Raw genomic sequence first — 11,610 nt, 5'->3', positions numbered from 1 at the left:
GAGAGGGACTCATTGTCATGCTGCCGAATGGTTTCCAGGTGACACATATGCATTTCATGTGTCTTGTTTGCTCGATATCTTCATAGAAATGATGTGCGGAACTCCTTGCAGCTATAGATGCTGTGGGAGGGGATCCTTCTGAACCATCTTTGGGCCCCTCCCTTAAGAGTTGATGCAAAGAACCTTAATTTTGTCAAGTCATTGTAGTAATATATTTGCACGATCTGATCAAAGTAGTTCAAGTGTTCTTCTGGGTCTCCCAGACCGTCAAAAGAATCGAAATTGTAGTGCTTCAGGTCCCGCTGCCGGGGAATAGCCTCCAAGGAGTGGCTAAAAGGAGTTAGTGTTTCCCCAATTTCTACACCCAAGTCTCTGTCCATCTTCTTTGCAATTCATAGATCATATCTTTTAGGTCTTTCTACTTCTCCTCTTCTTCGTCATCAGAAATCAACTCCGGAGTGGGATCTCTCCGGGCTCTTTTGGTCCTGGACTTGGCTAGTAGCTTTTCTTCTTCTAACTGCATTCTTTTTTGGATCTTTAGCTCGAGCTTTGCTTCTTCCTCTTTTCTGATTTGCTCCTGCATCTCTTCCAACCTTTTCGGCTTAGCAGCATTTGCTTCTTTCTTATTACCCTGATCCTTTTTGCTTTTCTTCCCCTTAGCTCCAATACGGTAAAAGACATATCTCTTAGATTGTTGGGATTCCCCGGACTCCTCCAGTTCTTCCTCAAGTTAGGCTTCTTCCTAGAGCCGGGTTTGCTCCTGCCTGTAGAGCCGGATTGCTTCTGCTAGTTCATCACTTGTAAGGTTGGCCATGTGCTCTTCGGCCACCGGAACATTAGTGTATTTGTATTGGTTCTGCTCAATAAGTATTCTGGCATCCCAGGTGTTTATAATTCTCTTCACAACGGGTGTGTGTTGCAATAGTTGCTCCTGGAACGCTTCTCTGTCAACTCCGAGGTCAAGGGCCTGGGAGTTGTTCGGCTCCTGGGCCTGAGTACTAGCAAATGGTCTCCCAGAAGTGTACTTTCCTGGTCTTACCATTATCTCAAAAATACCAACAACAACTAACAAAAATTTCCGACTAACAATTTGAATCTAAGGTTGCTTTTCGAAAATCGCAAAAACTATCTAGAACAATAACAAGCAGTAATAAACAGCCTTTTGGGATTAGTTTAAACAATCTTTTGGGACTACTCAGCAATGTGGTAACAAAACTGTAGCGTTTTATAACACAAAGGCAATATGCAAACTAAAGCAACTTCGGGGTTTCTAAAACAATGAAAACTAACAATAGCACACACAAACGTGGCTTAAATCAACGAAATAGGGCTCACACAAACGTGGCCTAAAACAATGAGCACACAAAAATGTGGCTTAAATAAACAACATTCATGTTTATAGAAGAGTTTGGTTGCTTGGATTCTTACAAGTTAAAATAATGGACTCTTTCAAGAGCTTGCTGATGAAGACGAATCCAGGGGCACCGAGACCTAAGGATGGAGAGCCCCTACTTCTAGCGCCAAACGATAACTCCTGGTGGCGGGGCTGCTCCTTCGACGCCGTGCCTGGATTCTTCGCCGTCATGGGGGTGTAGTTGTGGTGGGGCTCCTACAAAACAACACCAGAAGTGGGGTTTGGGTCCCGCGACGCCTCCGGTGTGAGAGTAAGAACTCGCTTTTGGGGAAGATGAAGATATATATGAATGCAAGGTGGCTGTGTGTGTACATGAGTGTGAGAGAGTGATTAACCCTAAAATCTTACCTTCTTGGACTATTTATAGCCCAAGGATAGGGTTTTGGGGTTGGTACCTTCGAATCATAGCCATTGGTTCTTGGAGCGGAGGACACCTGGCTGGGTGTATGCTTTACACGTGTCAGTACGGACTGGCTGAGGAATGTTCTGAGGAACCTCTGACACGCGCCCTGATTATTCCCATGATTGATGGGTGACAGCTGTCTCTATCATGTGCTTAGGCAAGTGCCTCACGTGTTGGGATTCCCCAAGATTGGGGTTGCGGGACTGGGCCAGTTAGGACTGGTGGTATGCGGGACTGGATTGGGTTAGGAGTCCGGGCCTGGTCCTTGCAGGAGCTGCATGTACTATCACACGTCAAGTCAAGTAGATATTCCTTCAAAACAGGCATACAATTCCTTGGCATGCCAGTTTTACGATATAGACCTAATAATCCTATTTTCGGACGATTCAAAGATAGAAGGAAAAGAACAAACATTCATAAGAATGAAAAAGATAACAAGTACCAACGCCTTATATATTACATAATTCTTTTGTCAAGTCATATATATATGTAAGATCCATAGATCCGATGAAACTGAGAACTTTTGAAAACAACCAATACGACCTAAAAGAGTAAAAGAAACTTTCAAAGTAGGATGGCTTAGATAGTTCACTTTAATAAGACACTGTTGGAGTATCATGTTGTGTCAAATTCCTTATATTTGAACTTAAGAGTTTGTTTAAGGAAACCGTTGGACTTGCTCTAATCTCACGGAATGGAGTCTGTTGCCATTTGATTGGTCATGATGGGGGCTTGATGGTCACACGGGATATGAGAGTTTGAGTCATAATGCAAGTTTGCAGCTGGTTGGGGTGGAGGAGATGGTGGCGGAGGAGGTGGTGTGACATAACATATTTTTGTTTTAGTGCCACCAGGAATATAGGTACATCCACTTGGTCTAGTATGACGAACAAGACCTTTAGGTTTAGATTGTTCTACAAGTTCATAGTCTGGGTGGATTATATTGCTCAGAGAAAATATTGAAAGTGCTATTGTAAGTGCTACTACAATGGTCAGAAGTCTCATTTTTTTCAATGTAAAATATTAACTAGATCATGATACAGAACTTGGCAGTCATATTTATAGGTATAAGAGTTGTGTCCTAAAATTGTATCTGGGGCGGTCTTAGTATTTGTGTGACAGTTGTACTCTGAGTAATTCTTACTGTCTTTCTTAGTATTTAATGTATAAAATATTGTGTACTCGTTATAAAAATAATTCCTCCAATTTAGTGGTCAATATCAAGACTGTCGGAGATTCATGAACGAGAAGCAGCTTACAAGCAAACATGAGAATGTGTAGTGCAGGTTGATTGATAACAAGGGATGTAGGTGCCTGATAACAGTGTACATAAATATTACCCCAGTTGCTTTAAGTTCTGGGAGAAAGGGAATCTAACTCCAGATATTTCATTCACATATACAATCTCAAACTCCTACACCATATTGTCACATGTGTTTGTTATCATACACATTATATGTAAGCGTATTAAATGAATATTTTATTTAACTTTAAAGATACTTACTTGAATTTCACAAAAAAAAGTTACTTGATTATTTGTACAATTAATTTTAAAAAATTAAATTTCAGATATAAAGTTAGGCATAGTACATAAATGGATTATATCTTATTTATTAATCATTTCTTAGTTTAAAAATATATCTCATATATTTTTAACATATTTTAGATTATAAAAAATAATTAAAATGTACATATATAATTTTTTTAAAAATATTGAAACTATAATCGCTTATATATAAATCATCTATAATAGTATTACATATTTAGATAAGTTCGAATTATAATTAGTCAATGCATTTTAGTTTATTTCAAATTTGAAATCAGATTTTGGCCAATTGTTCAAAAAATACTCAAAATTTAACTTCATGACCCGACCGAAAAACATCGTCACATTCTACGTTTAGTAAATTTAAATTACAAGTTCGGCGAGATTATCTTACCAATAATGTGAATTTTTTTAATATCTTATGTTAATATAAATTAATGTGTTTGAGGTCTTTATAGGATCAAGTCAATTGATTATTTGTATTAAAATTACGAACTTCACCAGTAGCGCATTATTGTTTTTGGGATTTGTCCTGATTTTAAGAATATTCGAAATTTGATATGAGATCACACGAGTTTTGTTAAAACTATGATGATATATTAAATCGATTTTTTTTTTCATTTTCCAATTAAAAAAATTAGCTTTTTAAAAAAAATTCTTTTAGATAAGTAATATTCATTGATCAAGATAATATTTGTACAAGTATTTTGAATTATTTAAATATTTTGAATTATTCAAATAAAAGTTATATATATACTATATTGTAGCATCTGATTCAATGCATGTTATAGTATTTAATGAAAAAAAATATAATGTTCAATAATTTGAAATAATTAACTAGTTCAACTGATATTTATAAAACTTTATCGAATTGAAAACATTTAATTTTAGGAGAATAATATAGAATATTATGAAATTATTATATGAAGAAATATTAGATTCATAATGAAAGAAACTTAAAAACGGTTTAAATAACGATATAATTACAACTTTTCTTTCGAATTCTTAAAAAAAATCATGAATATCAATAATCAGTGTTTACAATATATAATTTATTTTTATGTTACAACCATGATTGATACTCGGTTGCGTAAAAAATATATATGGATTGTTTTTCAGTGATAATGTGAATAGCATATATAAATTATAGCTACCTACGATAAAAAAAATTATAGCAATTTATTTATTACATTAATTTTTGAATAATTATAAATGCATATTATTTAAGTAAACAATTATCTCACTAGATGTTAATAATGATTATACATATACATAAATAAGATAGTTAGCATATAAATAATTGAAACCATCATAATTTATTAAGAAATGTAACATATGATAATTTACATGCTAACACGCACATATATAACTTAATCTTACTTTATTAAAAGTAGTGTAAATAAAAAAAACTAACATTTTCCCATACATGCATACGTTGAATTTCAAAAACTAACATTTTTCATTAAAATCAACTTTTATATTAAAAGTAATGTAAATTTTACATTATTGGATATTATGATTACAAGTCATTCTGACTTCAGTTATGCATTTTTTTATCTTTTTAAATTGAGTAAGTTAATTGTAAGTTAGTAGTGAATTCAGTAATAATATAGATCAGTACATATAGTTTAATTAAATAATATTCAAAATTTTTGGTCACCTCTGTATTCAACATATATGTTAATTTTTAGCTTTTTCTTTGTAAACATACTAGCGACATTCTAAAGATTAAGTTTAATCATTTCATTTTAAATTTACACTGACTACCATGTTTATATTCAATCATTAAATACAAATTATACAACACAAATAATAATACATATATTTTGCTTAATAAGTTATATTAAAAATGTTATTTAATTTGATAATGCCTTGTATGAAAATAATACACATTGATAAACAATCAATTTGTATTTAATATACGTTAGACATTGTATAACATTTAAAAATAAGAAAACAATTAAGAGCAACACCAACAACTTCCTTGCACTTTCACTATAAATAATATAAATAAACGAGCTCCTAATTATTTAGAAGCCAAAAACAAACAATTTCTTCAACAATTCTCCTGAAACTCACTCTTTATCTATCTTTTTACTCAATAAAGTCATAATGTTAAATAGACGAGTACGGAAAATATAATATAATATTAATAATTGAGGAGGGGGTATTCACTCCTAAAAGTGAGAAAGCATTCGAAACTCCTAATGTTAAGGGACAACGAGTTTGTTGGAGAAAATTTTTATCTCCATTTCTTCAAAATTTGAATTAAGAACCTATATAAGGATAGTGTTCGAGTTGCTCTAAGAAAATTATAATTGCATTATGCATAAAAAAATTAGAAAATAATTCATGCCTCGCACGGGTTATTATGCTAGTATATATGATAATACACCGGATTGTTTTATATAAAAAATTGAACATGATTCTTAAAATAAATAAAAAAATATTCACAATATTCTATTTTTCGACTTCAAATGTCCAAAATATCCATTAGAGGTATGATCCACTCAAAATACCCATTTATTATGCACATTTACTATGCATGTGAAGCATGTATATTCTAATTTTAAAATTTTGATAAAAAAAATATATTTTTAACATACGTATATGCATGTTGAAGATGCATATTCGGTCATCATATAAAGTAAATATGCATCTCGTATTCTTTATAGAATTTTAGAAAAATGAATACATGTGTCATACATGCATATTTGGTGGGTGTTGACGGAGAAATTTGGCGACAACAAAATTTGAGGTTCGTAGCCGGAATCAAGATGTACGATGGTGGTTCTTCGCCTGAAAAGTGAGCGGAATGTGGTGGTTGTGATGAATTGGGGATGAGATTGCTAGGGTTGGTGGTGGCTCCTTAAGGCTCTCGCTTCCGACCCCTTACAATTTGCCTATGTATCCCTATTTATAGGGAACCAAGCCAACGTAGTTCTTAGGGAACAAGAAATCTAATGGGTTTAGATCTCTTGTCCCGAGGCCCAGTAGGAAACCTACTGGAAACCGTCTTCTACTAGCTTTAGGAATGTCCGCCGATGAGGCCCAACCACAAAGGCCCAAGGCTCGTCCACGGCTTTGAGACTTCACGGATAAGGCATCTCCCTGGCCAAGGATAACCCTCCTCTACCAGCTGTTTCTCTAATCCGTGGACGCAGGTATAGTCGTGGTTCACCCCAGATGTTGGACGCATCCTTGTCCCTCGGATATGAAGCCCTTACCAGATTGCAGGACAAGTGATCCCAAGCTTCTGGGTGCAAAGTGCAGGATACTTCGAAGTCTCCCAACGAGGACACCCGTTGACTACAGAGACAGAGCTCCCAAAGCACACACCAGATTTTACCTCACATCCCCAATGAGGACACTCATTGACTACAAGAGGAGGCCTTTCGTCTAAGCATATCCCTGGAGGTCTCTGACCACGGACACCGCCTTCCTGTGGTTGCATTACAGGAAGAAGTTTTTCAATAGAGTACCTACAGCAAATATGTTAGTAATAATAATCTTCTTCCCTCATTGATGCATGCAAAGAACTCGTCCAAATAACATGTTGAAATTCACTTCCTTTAGTGAGGGCGCGCCCTAACACATATATAGGTTAGGGGCCAGCTTAAGAAATCATTCAAAATTCCTTCTTCATACATCTATAGGGCGCGCCTTCTTCACCAAAGAGGGTGCGCCTTGATTATGCAAGGCGTCAGCATTACTCTTCTTATATGCATAAGGACGCGCCTCCCCATATCTGCAGGGCGCGCCTTCTTCCTTCGTGATAAAATAGATGCCTTATCTTTTCCTTAATTTTTGACACCAATATCGCAATTCAAACCAATTGACCCGATTTTGACCCGAACAAGGTTTGTACCAAATTTTGGGCATAACCCCCCAAATTCTATATGCTATTGAAAATGGGATTGGAATTTTCAACCCCCCTGGCAAAGTTGAAAATTTTTTATGAGTGTCTACCAATTTGAGGGTATGCCCTTACAAACTTATTCATTCCTCTTTCTTCATCCTGCTCTATTATTTCTTTGAACATGATAGGGCGTGCCCTAGATGAATGTGCGTGTCATGAATCTATACAACAACTTCACAGTCCATAACGTAACATCTGTCACTCTCTACCATTTCTCTTATTTATGGCTTTAACATAGGTTTGTCTAGAGAGGTTTACCACTTATGCACAACTTCTCTAAGCTTACATGAGCTAACTCGGCGTAAGAAACAAGAGAAATCATTTAAAAGTGTGCACCTCACATACCTTGAAAAGCATAATCAATTAACAAAGATTTGAGAGTTTTCTCCAATTTTTTCATCTTAATATTGGTTTCTCATGGGCGCGCCTTAAACTGAAAAAGTCATCATATGAAGGTGCGCTCTAAAAAAAACGCAACCAGAATAAAAGACTAGCTCTCTGATCTTCAAATAATATATAATCTTTGATGCAATGAGGACGTGCCTTGTTGGTAAAAGTGATCCTTCCACCGATGACACAATACCACTCCATATTTGATTTCTTGCTTTTTGCCAAATCATAACTCCAAACCACCGCTCACGTCTTTTCCATCAATAGTCATTTATTAAAACCAAAGTCAAAACCTTTATGATCTTCTACAATCATCTATTTTCAAAAAGCATGCCCTTTATAGTGCCAGCGTCTTCCTCAAATAATTAACATCATTAAGGGGCGCGTCCTCTTTATGAGGGGTGTTTTACTCAAAAAAGGTGTTCATCCTTGGAGGGCGAGTCCTTTATATAAGGCGCATCTACCTTGATAAGGAAAATCTTTTGGAGGGCGCGTCCTCTATAAGTGGAGCGTCTACCTCGACAAAGGTAATCATCCTTGGAGGGAGCTTCCTCTGTAAGAGGCACGTCCACCTCGACAAGGGTAACTCATGAGATTTTTTCCAGATAAGATATCCTGCCTGCAAGAAAAACAATTAATATGGAACTTTAAATGTTACCTGGAGGACGCGTCCTAGAGGGACGGATGTGTCCAAACAGCGAATTCTCCTAAAATTTTTTGGAAGTCTTCTGGGCCTCGGATGTCTTAATCAAGGCGCATCCTAAGTGTTTGTGGGGATCTCCTCTGTGCCAAATCTCTTTCACAATATTCTTCCTGCACAAGTTCCAGAAACAATTAACGGAAAACATAACAAAACTAGTTGAGTGTTATCTCGAGGAATCATCTTAAAGGTGATGACTAGCTCATGGTAGTAATGCTTTTTTCTTGGACTGTTCTCCTCCCGATCGTCCTCATATTTGCCTTCGGTGAAGTCTTCTAAATTGAATATTATTCTCAAATCTTTTAAATCAAATAAGATTCTTCAGTGTTCTTATTGGAATAGGATTCTCCAATCTTCTAAGTCGAATAGGATTTTCTCAATCTTCTAAACCAAATAGGTTTCTTGCAATATTCTAAACCAAATAGGTTTTTCCAATCTTCTAAACCAAATAGGTTTCTTGCAATCTTATAAACCAAATAGGTATTTCCCAATCTTCTAAACCAAATAGGTTTCTTACAATCTTCTAAACCAAATAGGATATTTTTGGTAAAAATAACTACTGTTTTCCTCTGTTTCCGGGCTGTTCAACTTGAATTCTCATAACCATATCATCTCTGAATTAAATAGAATTCAATAAGCTTCGCGTAGGCTGTAAGATCACCAAAATCTGACTTACGGAACTCGAGATAGGGCCCAAATAGTGTAGGCAAATCCCTTAACACACCAAATCCGAATTTTGTATCCAACCTTGCTTCTTCATGGCCATGGCTGTAAACTTCAACCCCCATGTATGGAAATCATCATCCATGGATCTCCCTCATGGCCGCGGATACTACATTCAAATCTCCTTCAATCCCCCTGGCCGAAATAGTTATTCACGGACTTCTTACGTGGTCGTTGTTTGCAACCTCCTCCGTGTCTCTCCTTCAATTCTTGCGTTAAAGAACCTTCATCGTGATGAGACATCTCTTCCTCCTGAGATTATGATCTTGATCAGCCCCTCCTTCTAGCGCCAATTTTTTGACGGAGGAATTTGGTAATAACAAAATTTGAGGTTCGTAGCCGGAATCAAGATCTACGATGGTGGTTCTTCGCCCGAAAAGTAAGCGGAGTGTGGTGGTTGTGATGAATTGGGGCTGAGATTGCTTAGGGTTGGTGGTGGCTCCTTAAGGCTCTCACTTCCGACCCCTTGCAATTTTCCTACGTACCCCTTTATAGGGAATCAAGCCAACATAGTTCTTGAGGAACAAGAAACCTAATGGGCTTAGATCTCTTGTCCCGAGGCCCAGTAGGAAACCTACTGGAAACTGTCTTCTACTAGATTTAGGAATGTTCGCCGATGAGGCCCAACCATAAAGGCCCAAGGCTCGTCCACGGCTTCGATACTTCACGGATAAGGCATCTCCCTCGCCAAGGCTAACCCTCCGCTACCAACTGTTTCTCTAATCTGTGGATGAAGGTATAGCCGTGATTCACCCCAAATGTTGGACGCATCCTTGTCCACGGATAAGGAGCCCCTACCAGATTGCAGGACAAGTGATCCAAAGCGTATTGGTGCAAAGTGCAAGATACTCCGAAGTCTCCCAACGAGGACACCCGTTGACTACAGAGGCAGAGCTCCCAAAGCACACACTAGATTTTACCCCACATCCCCAATGAGGACACTTATTGACTACAGGAGGAGGCCTTCCGTCCAGGCATACCCCTGGAGGTCTCTGACCACGGACACCGCCTTCCTGTGGTTGCATTACAGGAAGGAGTTCTTCAATAGAGTACCTGCATCAAATATGTTAGTAATAATAACCTTCTTCCCTCGTTGATGCATCCAAAGAACTCGTCCAAATAACATGTTGAAATTCACTTCCTTTAGTGAGGGGGCGCCCTAACACATATATAAGTTAGAGGCCAGCTCAAGAAATCATTCAAAATTCCTTCTTCATACATCTATAGGGCACACCTCCTTCACCAAAGAGGGCGCGCCTTGATTATGCAAGGCGTCAGCATTACTCTTCTTGTATGCATAAGGACGTGCCTCCCCATATCTGTAGGGCGCGCCTTCTTCCTTCGTGATAAAATAGATGTGTAAGTCATATGTCATAGCCTATTTGTATATTCGAGGATTCAACTCAACTCAAATAAGAATGTAATAAGTAAATAGTGGATCGACCGTCAGAGAGATCTCGCAAAGTAATATCTGTCAAAGGATTCAGAAACAAGGTTCATCTATAGACTTGAGGAGGTAATTCACTGGAAGAAGTTCAAGAAGTTGATCATGCCTCAGTGATATAAATCAAGATCGTGGATTTAATCAAGTGACAGAGATCTCGTCAGAGTATCATTAATTACAAGGATTTAATCTGAAGAAAATCAGAGTATCAAAGTCAACACATGAAGAAACGTCACGGAAGTTAGTCACTCATGAACCAGACAGTACATCGAGTGTCAACATTGAAGTGGTGGAATTGATTCATAATTCTCAGTGATTTTCAGAAGATATTCAGAAGAATGGATGCTGCTCAGGGTTAGTATTAATTCTCTATTAATTAATTAAGTCATATAATTTAATTAAGAAAATAAATTATATCTGCAAAGATTAATTTGTTGATTAATTAAATTAATTGATTAATTAATTCAGAATTAATTTTAGGAATTTTCAGAATTTAAATTGGATTAAAATCTGCATTAAATCAGCAAGACAATTGAAAATGAACTAGCATGACAATCAGGATTGTCATACCGATTGTCATGCTAGGCCATTTTCAATAGTCTCACCGAAAGTTACACTAGGAGAAGGATTGTCTTGCTAGTTCATTCTGATTGTCATGCTAGTTCATTCAGATTGTCTTGCTAGTTCAATCAATTGTCCTACCGAAAGTCTTGCCAGCTATAGGATTGTCATGCCAATTCAATTCTATTCGGTTGTTGATTAAAAAGAAGCAGAGAAGCAGCAACTCAATAATAAAGAACACATTCAAGAACAAAGAAAAGAAAGCAGCCGCCTTGAAACATTTTATTTTCTTCTCTGCTTACATCAAGATCAAAATTCTAGTTTGTTAATGTTAAATCCAAACCACTAGAATTATTTATCTTGTTCTTGTGTAACAATCCAGCGGATCAAAATCCCTAGAACTTAATCTCAAATCGCGTTTAGCATTTGATTCTAATTATTGCAAAAATAGAAAAAGTTCATGTCGAGTTTATTCTAAATTTGTGATAATTAATTTGAGATTAATTCCTT

At 36.6% G+C, this 11,610-nt stretch overlaps 1 protein-coding gene across 1 annotated transcript in view; it reads right to left on the bottom strand.

Moving 5' to 3' along the window:
- Positions 1 to 418: 418 nt before the first annotated feature.
- The window catches only part of LOC141690785 (uncharacterized), a 60,061-nt gene continuing 48,869 nt past the window's right edge, over positions 419 to 11,610 (bottom strand). Inside the window, exons 2-3 of the mRNA XM_074495556.1 lie at positions 6,746 to 6,845; positions 419 to 655 (exon numbers count right to left, since the gene is read on the bottom strand). Of these exons, the coding sequence (XP_074351657.1) occupies positions 419 to 655; positions 6,746 to 6,845 (337 nt within the window). The remainder of the gene's footprint in view (positions 656 to 6,745; positions 6,846 to 11,610) is intronic.

Source organism: Apium graveolens, chromosome 10 (genome assembly GCF_009905375.1).
Source record: "Apium graveolens cultivar Ventura chromosome 10, ASM990537v1, whole genome shotgun sequence".
In the NCBI taxonomy this organism is placed as follows: Eukaryota; Viridiplantae; Streptophyta; class Magnoliopsida; order Apiales; family Apiaceae; genus Apium; species Apium graveolens.
This window is presented reverse-complemented; position numbering and strand designations above follow the sequence as displayed.